Below are 17,564 nucleotides of genomic sequence, written 5' to 3' on the forward strand. Positions count from 1 at the left end.
TTTCACTTAGCATAATGTCATCCATGTTCTTGCAAATGACAGGATTTTCTTCTTTTTAAAAATAATATTCCTGCTGGACGTGGTGGCTCGCACCCGTAATCCCAGCACTTTGGGAGGCGGAGGAGGGCGAATCACTTGAGGTCAGGAGTTCGAGACCAGCCTGGCCAACATGGTGAAACCCCATCTCTACCAAAAGCCTAAAAAATTAGCTGGGTGTGGTGGCACACGCCTGTGATCCCAGCTACTTGGGAGGCTGAGGCAGGAGGATCTCTTGAACCCGGGAGGCGGAGGTTGCAGTGAGCGAAGATGGTGCCACTGCACTTTAACTTGGATGTTGATGTTGTTCCACTTGTTTATTTTTACTTTTGTTCCCTGTGCTTTTGGTATCAAATCCTAAAAACCATTGCCATGACCACTGTCATGGTGCTTTCCCAATATGCTTTCTTCTAGAACTTTTTAGGTTCATCATTCCCTTTTCTGTTTTTAGTTGCAAGCTTACCATAAGGAAGGGCTTTTCTTTCTCCCTTATTTATTTATTCATGTCTATCAGAATGGGCACCTTACTACTATTTTTGTTGTTATTGCTTGAATTGACTTGAATTTGGCTAGTGGGAACCTTTTCAGATTGGGTACTCTGTCCTTTTGATCCGTTTCCATTTTCAAGCACTTCTTTAGACTTTAGAAGATGGTCTAGGCTCATCTTCTCCTTTCCCAGCCGTTTTTCAAAGGAACCTGATTCCTTTTAGTGAAGAGTAGTAGTTTGAAACCAAGATCTGGGCACTGGATCTACTTGTTTGTACTGCTGCAACGTTCTTTGAATTGCCAATTAGCTGATCAATTACTGCTCTGTTTGAGTTCCCTCTCTGTAAAACCTCACACATGTGTACAGACAGTCCCTGACTTAAGATGGTTCGACTTATGATTTTTGATTTTATGATGGTTTGAGAGCAATATAACCATTCTGTTTTTCACTTTTCATTCAACACTTTATTTTAAAATAGGTATTGTGAGATGATATTGCCAACCTATGGGCTAATGTAAGTGTTCTGAGCACGTTTAAAGTAGGCTAGGCTAAGCTGTGGTGTTTGGTAGGTTAGATACCTTAAATGCATTTTTGACTAGTGATATTTTCAACTTATGATGAGTTTATTGGGATGTATCCCCATAAAGTCGAGGAGCGTTATACATATCTCTGTATAGTAGAGTGAGTTCCTTATACATTTCATCCAGTTTCCCCTGAAGTTAACATTTTACCTAACCATGATACATTTATCAAAACTAAAGCATTAACATCAATACATTGCTATTAACTAAACTCTAGAGTTTAATTGGATTTTGCCAGTTTTCCAGTGAATATTCTTTTTCCATTCCAGGATCCAATTCATGATCACACATTGAGTTTGGTCACACTTGTCTCTGTAGTCTTCTCCAATCTATGACAGCTTCTTAGGCTTTCCTTGTTTTTCATGACCTTGATGATTTCTTTTTTTTTTTTTTTGAGATGGAGTCTCATTCTGTTGCCTAGGCTGGAGTGCAGTGACATGATCTCAGCTCACTACAAGCCCTGCCTCCTGGGTTCACGAGGTTCTCCTGCCTCAGCCTCCCGAGTAGCTGGGACTACAGGCACCCGCCACCACGTCTGGCTAATTTTTTGTATTTTTTTTTTTTTTTTTTTTTGAGGCGGAGTCTCGCTCTGTCGCCCAGGCTGGAGTGCAGTGGTGCGATCTCGGCTCACTGCAAGCTCCGCCTCCCGGGTTCCCGCCATTCTCCTGCCTCAGCCTCCCGAGTAGCTGGGACTACAGGCGCCGCCACCACGCCTGGCTAATTTTTTTGTATTTTTAGTGGAGACGGGGTTTCATTGTGTTAGCCAGGATGGTCTCGATCTCCTGACCTCGTGATCCGCCCGTCTCGGCCTCCCAAAGTGCTGGGATTACAGGCTTGAGCCACCGCGCCCGGCCAATTTTTTGTATTTTTAGTAGAGGCGGGGGTCTCACCATGTTAGTCAGGATGGTCTCGATCTCCTGACCTTGTGATCTGCCCGCCTTGGCTTCCCAAAGTGCTGGGATTACAGGTGTGAGCCACCATGCCCGGCGACCTTGACGATTTTTAAGAGTACTGGTCACATATCTTGTAGGATATCCCTCAACTTGTGTTAATCTTATGTTTTCTCATGATTAGACTTGAGTAATGGAGTTTTGGGAAGAATACCACAGAGGTATATTGTTAAGTGTTCTCATCACTTGGAGGTAAATGTTATCAACATGGCCTGGTGATGTTGAACTTGTCTGTTGGTTTAGTTAGTATCTGCCAGATTTTTCTCACTGTATAATTACAAATCCTCCTTAACTTATGATGGGATTACAGCCTGATAAGCGCATCATAAATTGAAAATATCATAAGTCAAAAATACATTTAATGCACCTAACCTACTAAACATCACAGCTTAGCCTAGCCTGCCTTAAATGTACTCAGGACACATTAGCCTACATGTAAAGCCTATTTTATAATAAAGTGTTGTGTATCTCATGTAATATGTTGAGTACTGTACTCAGAATGAAAAACAGAAGGGTTGTATTGCTTTTGCACCATCATAAAGTAAAAAAAAAAACCATAAGGCAAACCATCATGAAGTTGGGGACTGCCTATACTCTTTTCCCCTTTCCCTGTTCAATTCTTTGGAAGAAAGTTGTTTAGTTCAGACCATACTCAAGAGGAAGGAAATAAAGCTCCATCTCTTGGAGCTTAATTGAAACTGGAATGACTGGTTTCTACATAACTTATTTAGAGTCCCTTTGTAAGAAAGATTTGTTCCTTCTCTCCATTTGTTTTTTTCCATTATTTATATTGATAGAGACGCATGTATATTTATTTTATACCTTGGGTTATAATCTATTTTTCTTGCTCAAATTGTTACAGCTTTGGTCACTGGGAGGTTCTTCAGATTGGCTCCTGTGTCTTTTGACATGTCCCCACCCTCTTGTTTCTGAGTGCTTCTCTACTTTGGCGTTACAAAAGATGTTCCAGGCTCCTCTTCTGTTGTTCCCTGCCACAGCCCTAGAATCATCCATTTCTATGGAGCCCTGGTTCCTTTTACTTTAGACTCTGGGGTTTAGAAACTAGTCTGGGTGTTGGGTATGCTCATTGCTGCTTCTAGGCCCTCTCAGCAGATAGAGCTAGAAAACATATGGCTGTATATGAATCCATGGATTCACATCTATCTATCATTGTTTTCTGTATCTGGCCATCTGTATATATATTAAGCTAAACATGAGTTCATACTGATGTCTCAGACTCTAATCCATTGCTGCAGGGCTCATTCTTGCCTTCCTTTTGCTTATTTGTGACTTCTTTCTCTAACAGGGAAAAACCCCAGTCTCATTATCACCAACCTATCTACTCATTTGTTCAACCCTGGTATAGGTGTAAAGTAGTTTCAGAATTACTAACTCTACCCCTGTGAGAACTGTATTTGCCAACTAGGCACTTCTTCTTTGAATGAAATACACACCACACAGGGAGCATCTCTACACTTCACACGCAGAGATCGGAACAGTGTTCTCTCTGAGTGAATCATACTGAAGGACGGAAATTATTTTAAAAATTCTGTAATGGGTCAGGCCTATAATCCTGGCATTTTGGGAGGCTGAGGCGGGCAGATCACCTGAGGTCAGGAGTTTGAGACCAGCCTGGCCAACATGGTAAAAACCCGTCTCTACAAAATTACAAAAATTCGCCAGGCGTGGTGGCATATACCTGTAATCCCAGATACTATGGCGGCTGAGGCATGAGAATCACTTGAACCTGGGAGGCAGAGGTTGCAGTGAGCTGAGATTGTGCCACTGCACTCCAGCCTGGGCGACAGAGCGAGACTCTCTCTCAAAAAAAAAAAAAAAAAAAAAAAAAAATTCCATGATAGCAGAGCTGGAATAGAAATGGGGTTGCACAGGCTGAATTTCAGTTGTTGCAACATTAAATGAGCAAGATTTAAACTGGCCTTGTGTGGCACTTGATATTCAGCTGCTCGTATTTTATTAAACACTTTCTTTTTGTTTGGTGTCTGTCATTCCTTTGAGAAGTATTTGAGTGCCTTTTCTGTTGCAGACATTGATTAGATGCTGAGGTTGTAACAGTGAAGAAGATAGCCATGGTTGTTGCCTCATGGAACTGAAGTTTTACCAGATGTAAAATTTGAATTAACATGAGACTGTGCCCCCATGTGCCCTATTGTTTCTTCACACAGCTCCCTTCATTTCCTTGTTTTTTTCATACTTGTTCATTCATTCCTGCATTAATTAAAGTAGGTTGTACTGTGCCAGGCACTGGCAATATTTAAGTAGTCGTGTTCCTGAAATGGAAATAAATCCAGCATGGTTGGAATAGAAGGAGTTGGGGTACAATGTGGAGTGTGATGGGGGGATTAGAAAAGTAAGCTGAGACCAGATTTTTTGTTTGGAGGGAGAGGTGGGGCTTATAGGCATATTACAGATTTTAGACTTTATTTGGAGGGAAATGGAAGTCATTGAGGAGTCTGAAGCAAGAGAATGGCATAAAAAGATCCTCATTTTAGGCCAGGTGTGGTGACTCACACCTGTAATCCCAGCATTTTGGGAGGCTGAAGTAGGTGGATCACTTGAGACCAAGAGTTTGAGACTAGCCTGGGCAACATGGTGAAACCCTGTCTCTACCAAAATTACAAAAATTAGCTGGGCATGGTGGCTCATGCCTGTGGTCCCAGCTACTTGAGAGGCTGAGGCATGAGAATCACTTGAACCCAGGAGGCAGAGACTGCGGTGAGCCAAGATTGTGCCAATGCATTCCAGCCTGGGTGACAGAGTGAGACTTCGTCTCAAAAAAAAAAAAAAAAAAAAGAGACCCTCATTTTGAAAGAGGACTCTGGCTTGAGGGTGAAGAATGGGTGGGCTCCAGGCTTGAGCAGCTGCAGGGGCCAGGGAGGAGCTGCTGCAGCGCTGCACGTGAGAATCCGTCATGGTTTGGTCAGAGTGGGTGGGACTGACAGCACAGAGCGAAGTAAAACCAGCAAGATTTCATGATTGGATAGTGGAAGGAATCGTGGTGTTTGTAGTCTTCAAATGTGAACCCAGAGTGCACTGGACAAGTAGTCTAGGCTGCTCTGTAACCAAGGCAAGTGTTTTCATTTTACCCTCTCTTCCTGCTCTTGGCCTTTGATTTTTTGTAATTTAAGGTTTATGAGTGTAATCAGTTACTTCACATGGAAAGATACTTAATACCAGATGATTTCGGAGTCTTGTGATCGATCCCTTCTCTCAATCTTGGTTGTGTGTCAGTTGGCAAGGCCATAGGATTTATTATGAACATTGCAGAAGGCTTTGGTTACTGTGCTGTGACATTGAATTTGGGTGGAGATAGATCAATTTCAAATGATTTTCTAGGCCTCAGAAACACATTACCCTCTACTCCACAAACACAAATCAAAACAAAACAATCCCTATTCCCTGAGAATTTCTCTTGATCTATCACACAGCCTGTGCTGTCACAGTACTGAGACGAGCCCATCTGATTTGTGAGTCAGTTTTATTTCTTGGTCTTCTACAGAAGCTAAAAAGTTCCAACATTTTTTTTTTCTTGTTTTTTTTTTGAGACAGAGTCTTGCTCTGTTGCACAGGCTGGAGTGCAGTGGCGTAATCTCAGCTCACTGCAAGCTCTGTCTTCCAGGTTCAAGGGATTCTTCTGCCTCAGCCTCCGAGTAGCTGGGACTACAGGCGCGTGCCACCATGCGCCCGGCTAATTTTGTGTATTTTCAGTACAGATGGGGTTTCACCGTATTAGCCCAGATGGTCTCGATCTCCTGACCTCATGATCCGCCCACTTCGGCTTCCCAAAGTGCTAGGATTACAGGCATGAGCCACCATGCCTGGCCCAAGTTCCAACATTTTAATGCTTTTCCTTGGATTCCTTTGAGTCATTGAAGTAATTCCTGTTTCATTTATACGAATTATTCCACACTAGAAAATTCTGTTGTAATCACTTTATGTATTAATAGAAATACTGATTTTTATTTTCAAGGAAGTATTGAGTAGAGGGGGGAATAGGGATTAACTGTTAAATGGGTATAGAGTTTCAGTAATATAAGACAAAAAACTTCAGGGATCTTCTATACAGCAGTGGGTATATAGTTAACAATACTGCACATCTAACAGTTTCTTAAGAGGGTAGATCTCATGTCATGTGTTTTTAAAAGTTACTTTTTAAAAAAATTGAGTAAAAAAGCAGTTTTACTCTTCAGTTCCTATTTATTATAGATTTAAAATTTTTATTTTAAAAAGTGAGTTGAGATTTTTAAACCTCAGGATAAGTTTTATTTATTTTTTAAAAAATATTTTATTATTATTTTTTGAGAGGGAGTCTCACTCTGTCACCCAGGCTGGAGTGCAGTGGTATCTTGGCTCACTGCAATCTCCATCTCCCAGGTTCAAGTGATTCCGGTGCTTCAGCCCCTACAGGTGTGCGCCACCACACCCGGCTAAGTTTTGTATTTTTAGTAGAGATGGAGTGTCACCATGTTGGCCAGGCTTGTCTTGAACTCCTGACCTCAAGTGATCACCTGCCTTGGCCTCTCAAAGTGCTGAGATTACACGTACGAGTCACAGTGCCTGGCAGGTAAGTTTTAAAATAATGATCTCTGCTAGCAGGGCATGGTGGCTCATGCCTGTAAACCCAGCACTTTGGGAGGCTGAGGCAGAAATATCACTTGAGGCCAAGAGTTCGAGACCAGTCTGGGCAACATAATGAGACCCCCTCTCCACAAAAAGTAAAAAAAAGATTTGGCTGAATGTGGCATGTTCCTGTAGTACCAGCTATTGGGAGGCTGAGGTGGGAGGATTGCTTGAGCCCAGGAGTTTGAGGCTGCAGTGAGCTATGATTAGACCACTGTGCTCTAGCCTGGGTGACAGAGTGAGACCCTGTCTCTTAAAAAAAAAAAGGGCCATGTGTGGTGGCTCACACCTGTAACCCCAACACTTTGGGAGGCCGAGGCAGGCAGATCACTTGAGGCCAGGAATTTGAGACCAGCCTGGCCAACATGATGAAACCCTATCTCTACTGAAAATACAAAAATAAGCCAGGTGTTGTGGTGCACACCTGTAATGCCAGCTACTTGGGAGGCTGAGGCAAAGAATTGCTTGAACCTGAGAGGCAGAGGCTACAGTGAGCCCAGATCACACCACTGTACTCCAGCCTGGGTGACAGAGCGAGACCATCTCAAAAACAACAACAACAAAAAAACCAAACAAAAGTTCTTGCCAATTCTTCCATTTAATATTTAATTTTGAATTATATTTTATCTTTCTAAGAATTGTTTCTTATATAAGCAAAGATTTTTCAGTGCTAAACGTTTACGACTGCTATTCAGAAATGGTTATTTGCAAGTCTTTGTTTTAAGAAAATGGCTGTTCAAAAAATCAAAATAGTATATAAACCAAACAAAACATTTTTGCTTTGGATGTCTGTTTTGCAACTTCTTCCCTGCACTATAAGTTCTTACTGACTGCTTTATCAGTTAATAAATTGGTTTGGCTACTTTAACAGAGGCAAATAGTATTAGGCAAAAAATTATTTTTTATTTTTATTTTTTGAGACAGTCTCACTCCGTCACCCAGGCTGCAGTGCAGTGGCCTGATCTGGCTCACTGCAACCTCCGCCTCCCAGGTTCAAGTGATTCTCATGCCTCAGCCTCCTGAGTAGCTGGAATTACAGGTGTGTGCCACCACACCCAGCTAATTTTTGTATTTTTAGTAGAGACAGGGTTTTGCCATGTTGACCAGGCTGGTCTCGAACTCTTGACCTCAAGTGATCCTTCTACTTTGGCCTCCCAAAGTGCTGGGATTACAGGCATAAGCCACTGTGCCCAGCCCTATTTTTTTTTTTTTAGAGATGGGTCTCGCTCTGTTGCCCAGGCTGGAGTGAAATGGTGTGATCATAGCTTACTGCAGCCTTCAATTCCTAGGCTCAAGCAATGCTCCTGCCTCAGCCTTCTGAGTAGCTGGGACTATAGGCTTGTGCCACCAGGCCTGGCTTAAACGCTTGCACATTAGTATTTGATACGGCTACCCTAAGGGCAATCCTATAGTGAAGTCAACATTAGATAATGATGCTCATCTGATGGATTAGATTTCCAGAGTTGGCTGTTTCCCGGTGCCTATAGGAGTAGAAAAGGGTGATAAACCATCTAACTAGATGTCCTACCAAATATAGTTCACTCCACATCCGAGATGAGACTGCATGACTGCCGGTTTTCTTTGCCTTTTTCCCCCCAGGGTATCATCAGAACCAAAAATGAAGTTTTAAAGGTGGGTCGGGTGTGGTGGTTCATGCCTGTAATCCTAGCACTTTGGGAGGCTGAGGCAGGTGGATCATCTGAGCTCAGGAGTTCAAGACCAGCCTGTCTAACATGGTAAAGCCCTATCTCTACTAAAATTTTAACAAAAAGTTAGCCGGGCATGGTGGTGGGCATCTGTAATCCCAGCTACTCAGGAAGCTGAGGCATGAAAATCGCTTGAACCCCAGAGGAGGCAGAGGTTGCGGTGAGCCGAGATCATGCCACTGCACTCTAGCCTGAACAACAGAGCAAGACTCTGTCTCCAAACAAACAAAAAAGGTGCCAGAGTTTTTTCCAGGGGCGAGGGGAGATACAATGAAGTGTGTTATTGTTTCTGATAAGAGTGCTACCATCTTTCATTCTTGTGTGCCATTTCTAGTTGGGGTGATTTTATTTTCGGAGTTCCTTTCCCAGCTGTTTACCTGAAAAACCATGAAATGTGTTTCACATGAACTATGAAATGATTAGATGCTAATGTCGCAAAGAAAGTGTGAATTCTCTCTTAGAAACAGGGAGATTTGGTTCGGTACAGTAAATTGTTAATGAGTGATGCTGTGCTTTCAAAGTCTGTGGTTCAAAAGTACTTTTCACTCCTACTGTATATTTACCTTGAGAAGGTGAATCCCCTAACAGTTTAGTCAATGTTATCAGTATTCTCAACCTGTCTATCAATTTTTTTTTCTTTCTCTCTCTTTTTTCTTTTTTTGGGCAAAATACCTTTTTTGCTTTTTTATCCCCTTAAAATATCCATTGTCCCTCACATGTGCACTCTTCTAAATTTCAGAAAAGCAAGAGGAAAGGGCATGAATATACAAATATTAAGTATTCTCTAGCGGACCAGACGAGTGGAGATCAGAGCCCCCTCCCGCCTTGTACTCCAACGCCACCCTGTGCAGAGTAAGTAGTACTGAAGGAAATTCTTTTTACCTGGTCATGGCGGTTTAAAAAGGTTTAAAAAACAAAAACAACAAAAAAACATAAGTTTGTAGCACATGCCTTTCACTGGTGCACGTTCCTGTTGCCTCACTGTTAGTGTGTCTCTGACTGGTAATATCTATGGATTGTGTTAATGCTATCTCAACCATGTTTTAATTTTCCTAAGCTGGCCAGGTACGGTGGCTTACGCCTGTAATCCCAGCGCTTTGGGAGGCCGAGGTGGGTGGATCACTTTGAAGCCAGGAGTTTGAGACCAGCCTGGCCAACATGGTGAAAGTCTGTCTCTACTAAAAATACAAAAATTAGCTGGGCATGGTGGCACATGTCTGTAATCCCAGCTACTCGGGAGACCGACGCAGGAGAATCGCTTGAACGCAGGAAACGGATGTTGCAGTGAGCCGAGATCATGCCACTGCACTCCAGCCTGGGCTATAGAGTGAACCTCTGTCTAAAAAAAAAAAAAAAATTCCTAAACTGAAGGCTGATTGCTATGCTAACTAGGATTCTATGGGATTTTAAGTATATCAAGTGGTGGTTCTCCAAGAAGAATCTACTTTTTCTTTTGATGGGCTGGGGATTGTTACAAAGGAAGGTCATATGTCTTAACGATGTGTTAAGGCTCTTTGCAAAATAAAAGTAAATAAATTGACCACTAATGTGTCAGCCCAGCCATGATCCACTCATTTGCCACTAGTCAACAGAAATCTACTTTGGATGTTTAAACCAGGGGTCAGCAAACTATAGCTCGCAAGCCCAGATCTGGGCCATGGCCTGTTACAGTATAGTCTGTGAATGATTTTAAAGGGTTGTAAAATGAAACAACACAAAACAAAGACCCAATAACAAAACAAAGCCCGAAGAATAATATGTGACAGAGACGACGTATGGCACATAGAGCCTAAAATACTGACTCTCAGGTCCTTCGCAGAAAAACCTTCCTGACTCCTTATTTAAAACACAGTAGGAAAGCATTTGTTAAATTGATTATATGAATAGCAATTATAAGTTATTATTTTTCTATATATTCAAAAGTCACTTGTTAGCATAACATATACCTTTTATTTTTCCCTAAGAATCTTCTCTCTGTTTGCTTCTGATGTGGATTTTTAAGCCCCTGCAGATTTTAATATTCTATATAAATGTTTTAGGTGGCATATATGAGGTTTGTGTTAACATTTGCTTTCTATTTAACATTGAAATGAAATTATACAGCAGAGGTATTTTCTCCTACAAGTTGCCAGTTCTTTCTGCCTTTTTTCTTTTCTTTCCCAGTGGACTGCCTGGGAAAATTGATATTTTAAATTGCTCTCTGCAATAATTTTCAATGGAACTGGAATGCCAGGGTTCTGAGTCCTTGCCGGAAAGCTTTTCCCTCCTGTTGGCATGACCGAATCAGCTGTCATGATTCCCTCAGTACCAGTGGCATGCCTGTGACAGACAGCCTGTCTGCCTTTCGTTCCCGTCATCCCCCTTGTAGGGTTCATATCTGGGATACACTGGCCCCTCTCAGCCTGGCACCCACAACTGCTGGGTTCCTCACTCTCCTGGACTGCTCTGATGTCACCTCCCTGCTCAGCAGAAAGGAGTCTAGGATCTTGATGCTTTGGTCCTCCGTCCTAGGCCCTAAACCACCCATTGCCCTTCACATAACCTGAGCTGGGGCTAAATAGATCTGTCATCACTGTCTGCCTGCTCCTGTATTTTCCCTTCTTGGATCTTTTGCCTGTTCACATCCCTCTACTGGAAATTAATAGGATTTGTTCTATGTGTGTGTTTCCAACCATTCTTTACAGTGTGATTCAAATGCCTCATCCTACAGCCCTCCTTAAAACAACCTGCTTTCTGCCAGACACCAGGGAACATCAGGACTCGAGGCTTTTATTATACTTCTGTTGTTTTTTTGAGGTGGAGTCTCACTCTGTCGCCCAGGCTGGAGTGCAGTGGCACGATCTTGGCTCACTGTAACCTCCACCTCCCAAGTTCAAGAGATTCTTCTGCCTCAGCCTCCCAAGCAGCTGGGACTACAGGTGTGCACCACGACACCCGGATAATTTTTGTATTTTTAGTAGAGACGGGGTTTCACCATATTGGCCAGGCTGGTTTCGAACTCCTGACCTCTTGATCCACCCGCCTTGGCCTCCCAAAGTTCTGGGATTATAGGCGTGAGCCACCGCACCCCACCTTATTTCACTTCTGCTTCTGTAATTATATTGCTGTATGGCTGTGTCTTCTCTCCCTGGGAGTATCAGGTCCTAGGCACAGGAACTGTGTCTGTACCATATCTGGTGCCCAAAGAATGTAGTATGTGTTTTATAAATATCATGTGAGCTTAAACAGCATGGTCTACATTTTTGTAAATGTCTTTCTTTTTCTTTTCTCTCCAGAATGAGAGAAGACAGTGCTAGAGTCTATGAAAACGTGGGCCTGATGCAACAGCAGAAAAGTTTCAGATGAGAAAACCTGCCAAAACTTCAGCACAGAAATAGGTATTTAAATGCAAGCGCTCTATTGGTTAATTGTTTATATAATTGGCAGTATTTTTAAGCAGGCAAGCAATTTGGGAATGTTTTAGCAAAGTGTACCATAATTGAGTTTTACAAACCAGGTTCCTTTTTCCTCTCCCTATACTTCTTTTTCCAAGATGGTTTTAGTTTAGAGTTCATTAAACATTAAAATCAAATACAGAATTAATTCTGCATGAGGCAAGGCTAGCACTTATTCCAGAGAAATGGCTGATACTGGTGGTAGAGTGCAGGTATCACTGTTCCTGCAATTTTTATTAGAGTTGGTTAACCCAGGCTGTGCTGGGGGATGATCTGTAGGTATCTGGGAATCACTGGGACTCAGCACTGGGTGGCTGGAAGTCAGGAAGCCTGAGTTCTCATTTCAGTCAGCTTCTGACCAGCTGTGTGGCATGGGGTGCTAGACCACCTGGCCTCTGACTGGGTCACCTACATCCCTTCCAGCTCTGCTGCTGGAAATTCATCTCTGCCATACGTCGCCTCCCTATCAATTACCTTTTTTAAGTGTGAGCCAAGTATGTGATGCATGTTTTAATGATAAATTAGAAACTTATCTGGGCATGGTGGCTAACGCCTGTAATCCCAGCACTTTGGGAGGCTGAGGTGGGTGGATCACCTGAGGTCAGGAGTTCGAGACCAGCCTGACCAACTAAAATAGTAGAGACAAGCCCGTCTCTACTAAAAATAGAAAATTAGCTGGGCATGGTGGCGCATGCCTGTAATCCCAGCTACTCGGGAGGCTGAAGCAGGAGAGGCGGAGGTTATAGTGAGCCAAGATCGCGCCATTGCACTCCAACCTGGGCCACAAGAGTGAAACTCCATCTCAAAAAAAAAAAAAAAAAAAAAAGTAGAAACTCAGTGTCAGTATTTCATGTCGAAATTCCACTTCAATGGGTAGTGTAGTTAAAAGCTTTAAGTCTACCTTAAAATCACCTAATGCTTTGTTAAGTTTTTAGATATATGTTCCTTAAAAACTCTAACTTATTTCTTCCCCAGATGTGGACTTTCACCCTCTCCCTAAAAATATCAAGAACAGATGCAAGAAAGTTTATGTGAAGACAGAATTTGGATTTGGAAGGCTTGCATTGTGGTTGACTACCTTTTGATAAGCAAAATTTAAAACCATTTGAAGACCACTGTATTTTAACTCCACAATACCTGCTTCCCAATTACTCATTTCCTCAGATAAGAAGAAATCATCTCTACAGTGTAGACAACATTATATTTTATAGAATTTGTTTTAAATTGAGGAAGCAGTTAAATTGTGTGCTGTATTTTGCAGATTATGGGATTCAAATTCTAGTAATAGGCTTTTTTTTTTTCCTTTTTATAACCTTAACCAGTTTAATTTTAATTTTTCCTCATTGCGGGGGATGATAAGAAGAAATGATTTGGGAAAATTAAGTAACAACATCCTAGAAAAGGAGAACAATTGCATTTACCATCATGTATCCAGTCGTGGATAATTCATTTTGATGGCTTCTGTTTTTGGCTAAATGAGAATTAAGCCAGTGCCTGAGACTGTCAGAAGCTGACTGGTCTACCTTTGTATTGGCATTAAAGAGTCACAGAAAAAGAATCATAGATATTTATGAATTAAGATAAGAGGTGTGGCTTTTGTTTTTTTTTTTTTTTTCAGCCATTGACCAATTACAGTTCGGCTGTTGACTGAGAAGATTGTGGTGGGAAAACGTTTGCCGTATTTTCTTTGCATTTGAGTAATTGTCTTGTACTTAGAAAAAAGGCATCTATGAATGACCAGTGTTTTTGGTTGTCAAATGTTGCTGACAAAGTTACCCAAAACTTTAGTGGCTTAAAAAGCCCCACCCCCAACTGTTGTTTAATCTGAGCTGGGCTCAGCTGGGCTGTTCTTCTGCCAGCCTGCAGGTGGCCACTCATGTGGTCAGCAGGTCAGCGGAGAGACTGGGATGGCTGGGCTTCTCTCTCTGCCTGCAGTCCTGAGTCTCTCCTTCTCCGTGTAGTCTCTTTCAGTGGCCTGGCTGGCAGCGTAGCTCGACCTCTCACATGCAGCTCAGAGCTCCCAAGAGCTCAAAAGCAGAAGTGACCAGGCCTTCTGAAGACTTAAGTCCAGAATTGTCGCAGCGTCCCTTCTACTTCCCTCTGTTGATGATGATGATGATGATGATTTTTGCTAATCAGAAGAGAGCTGGGGTATGCCCTCTACTTACTAAACAAGTCACAAGCCCAGCTCAGATTCAAGAAAAGGGTGTGAAGTGGAGGTGCAGTTAATTGGGGGGCCACTAGTCTAATAGAGGGTCACAACCAGTGCCATGGAAAACCAAGGATATTAGCAAAAGTAGAAGTTGCTAGTGACCTTGGAAAGCCAAAGCTGCTTATAGTAACTGGGACAAGCTGAAAGTGAGACTGAGAAATGAAGAGAGGGCCTTCAGGAAGCTTCCTGAATGATTTCTGCCAGCCCTGAACTTATTTTTGGAACCAGCACTTGGGAAAACTGATCTTGTGAGGATGGATGTGTTTAGAGACACAGGGCTTTTGAAAGCAGCACAACCCCACTGGGCATCCCCAGACTTGGGAAATGTGACTCTTTCTTAATGCCACTGTTTTTTAGTCAGGCCACACTAAGAAGGAACAGCCCTAACAGGCCTCCAGCCAGGCTGAACGAGCTCATTTTTGTTTTAGCCAACCAGTAAGATTTGCTAATGTTCTACCTTAAGTGCCTTCTCCAAAGACATCCCTCTTTGCCTCATATGTTGAATCATCATTCAGTGTGGATATTTCAATGAAAATATCATTGGTTGACTTTTGTGACGGTAATAATGCTATGGCATCTTTGCCGTGAAGTTATGGTCTCCTTGGATTCTTCTGACTTTGGCTCCTAAAAGGAAGGCCTAGATCCAGCCCTGGTAGTAGTTCCTTTCTGAGGTCTCTCAGTCCTTTGAGACTCTGAGGTAGTTTGGCTGCCATTCTCACTGACAAAATATATATCAGCCCCCACCCCTGCCCCCCAATATTCATTGAATTTTGAATTGCTTCAGAACACAGGTGTGGCCTGAAGGGATTCCCTTATTAGGGAAAGGTGACTGCTGTTTTCTAGTCAAACTTGTACAGAAAAAGATTCCAGTTCAGTATTTGCAGCAAGACACTTGAATCCTGTTCTTTTTATTGCATTGTTACATTGACTCATTCTCCATTTTGCTTTGGTTTTGTCTTGACTAGACTTTGGGGGTAAAGTCTTTCACCAGCACACAAGAGTTTGATTGTACAAATGTATCTTCCACATTAACATCTCTGCCTGTTGCTTAAGACCAGTTGCTTTTATACTCAGAATGGAAATACCTGATCTTGGCTAGCTTGCTTTGTTATAAGAGATTGATTTCATTTAGATTTCCCTCCACGAAATCAGCAGAGTGTCATGTTCTTATGTGAACTTAGGCCAAGGCCAGAGTGATCATAGTCCCTAGGTTGCTAAGGCTTATGATGTGTTTGGTAAAAGATGATCGCAGGTTCTCAGACGAGTTTACTTTACATGAGATGGAATGAGGCCGAGAGGCTGGGATGATGGAGAAAGCTCAAGGTGCAGGTTTAAAAAAAAGTTGTGGAAATGAAAGTTCCAAAGAGGTGGTTTCTGAGGAAGTCAGAGAGCCCAGGGCCAGAGCAGTCAGTAATGGGTGAACGAGGTTATTTGGAAAGTCGGTGTGACAGACACATGGATACCATCTACTTCTAGGTTGCCGGTAGGTATTAAATATGCACAATATTCCATAGCTCACTGAGGATTTTAAAATTATAAGCATAGGATTTTATATTTTGGGGTAAAAGAGTTATCTGGCACATGGTATTGGGGTTTTAAAAAAAAGCTGAATTTCACAGTCTTAATAACTTAAAAAAAAAAAAAAAACCTAAAAGGCGCTTCATGTGTAGTGTGTGGCCCTTCTGAAACTTACGGTCATCTCTCCCACTGAAACCAAGGTCTTTTCAAATGTAGCTAAATGGGGAGGAGAAGACGTGGGTAGGACTTTCTTGGTGTGTGTGCATTCTTTAAAGAGCCCAGTTGCTTCGGGGAAACAGCCAGGAAAATGGTCAAGATTATTTTTAGAGGTTATTTTATTGGGGATTTTAAGAACTAATAACATCTTGAGTTATTTTTAATTGAGGGGGCTGTGGAAAGGTTTGCAATTGTGAAGTGTTTTGTTGTAGTTTAGTGTCCATAAGGGAAACTTAGACTGTAGACATAACTACAAAGCCAGTGCAGTTTTCGTTCTCTGTATGTTGTTGGGGGAATCAGGTTTTACATATAGCAAGCACATGGCCTCCCTGATGTCAGGATGCCTTTGTTAGGATCTGTATTTGCCCTTAATTTTGTTGAAATCTTCTTTCCTTCTTCCTCTTGAAAAGTTCCAAAAGATAGTTTATTGTATCTTTCATCACTAAAAATTTGTTCCTTTTTCACTATGGGCAGTTCACACAAGGCAAAAACTATTGAACAGTTGATTTTAGTGTGTTGTATAACTTTGCTGTATATCAAACTAATTTTGACAAGTTTTCATCCTAAGCCTCAAATCATGTAATTAATAATTTGCCTGTTTATTTATGACCTAATTGTGATTCTTTTATTAATAAAAGCTAATGGGAAAAGGATCCCTGATTAAGCTGATGACTAGACCTACAATTAATTTTCCTGCAGTATATGAAGTATTGTACCAGAGTATTAAAAGATATGTAATATTTTATTGATAAATCTATCCTTTAAAAGGAATACGTTTTAGGATGTCATCATTTTGATGTGAATCATGTAAATGTTGATAATATGCTGTTTATTATACATTTAGTGTTTCAAGAGATTCACTTAATTGCCTTTTTGCCCACGTATATTATGTAGTCTATTTGCAACTGTTTTTTAAAGAATGACATTAAAAGAATAGTTTATGTAGAGAAACATTAGTGGATGTTAATTGTCTCCCCACCTATATTTATGGGTGTTAGCGCAACTGCTTTGCTAGTTGCAAAGCTGTATTATCAGAGTAAAAGTGTATTTGTAAACTGTATGGGAACTAAAAATTAGGAATAAAACCATTTTCTTATATGATTGCATTTGTCGTTTGCTTCATCAGAAATGTCCGGGAAAAAAATGGGATTATTGGTCACTCCACCTCTCACACTGGCAAAATACTGACATTTAGCAGCTCTTACCTAGAGTAACTTGGAATACAGAATAAAGGCATGAGTTCCTCAAGAATTCATTGAGAGTTTCCTATAGAAATAGCATTGGGAGATAAGGAGTTCTATTTGGGAGAACTTATGAGTAAATCAAGAGTAAAAAGTGTAGTCTGTGTAAAGTATAGAAGAAATGCTGGGTGTGGTGGTGCCCCTCTGTAATCTCAGCTACTTGGAGGCTGAGATGGGAGGATTCCTTGAACCCAGGAGCCCAGAAGTTTGAGACCAGTCTGGGTAACATAGTGAGACCCTTTCTCACCCATTCTCACTGCATCCCCCCAAAAAATACATATGTGTGCGCACACACACACACACATACACACACACACACACACACACACACACACAGAGGAAATTGTTAGAAAACACACAGAACTGAATGTAAGTAGTATTAGGTGGGGATAAGAAGTAAAGGGATGGTAAGGAGGCTTGGAGGAGGAGTAAATTATCTGCTATGGCACATCAGCTCTTCCTTTAGAGTAGGTTTAGATTACATACCAACAGAGCCACTTTCTTCTGACAACAATGTGCACTGACATGGGCAGAAAGAAGCC

At 41.7% G+C, this 17,564-nt stretch overlaps 1 protein-coding gene across 2 annotated transcripts in view; it reads left to right on the forward strand.

Moving 5' to 3' along the window:
• Positions 1–16,882, forward strand: part of PTPN11 (protein tyrosine phosphatase non-receptor type 11) — a 100,376-nt gene extending 83,494 nt beyond the window's left edge. For both annotated transcript variants that reach the window (XM_015431574.3, XM_005572299.4), the window contains exons 14-16: positions 9,141–9,253; positions 11,677–11,778; positions 12,811–16,882. In XM_015431574.3, the coding sequence (XP_015287060.1) occupies positions 9,141–9,253; positions 11,677–11,746 (183 nt within the window). In that variant the 3' untranslated portion in view covers positions 11,747–11,778; positions 12,811–16,882. The remainder of the gene's footprint in view (positions 1–9,140; positions 9,254–11,676; positions 11,779–12,810) is intronic.
• The last annotated feature ends 682 nt before the right edge of the window (positions 16,883–17,564 follow it).

The sequence above is a fragment of the Macaca fascicularis genome, chromosome 11 (genome assembly GCF_037993035.2).
Source record: "Macaca fascicularis isolate 582-1 chromosome 11, T2T-MFA8v1.1".
NCBI lineage: Eukaryota > Metazoa > Chordata > Mammalia > Primates > Cercopithecidae > Macaca > Macaca fascicularis.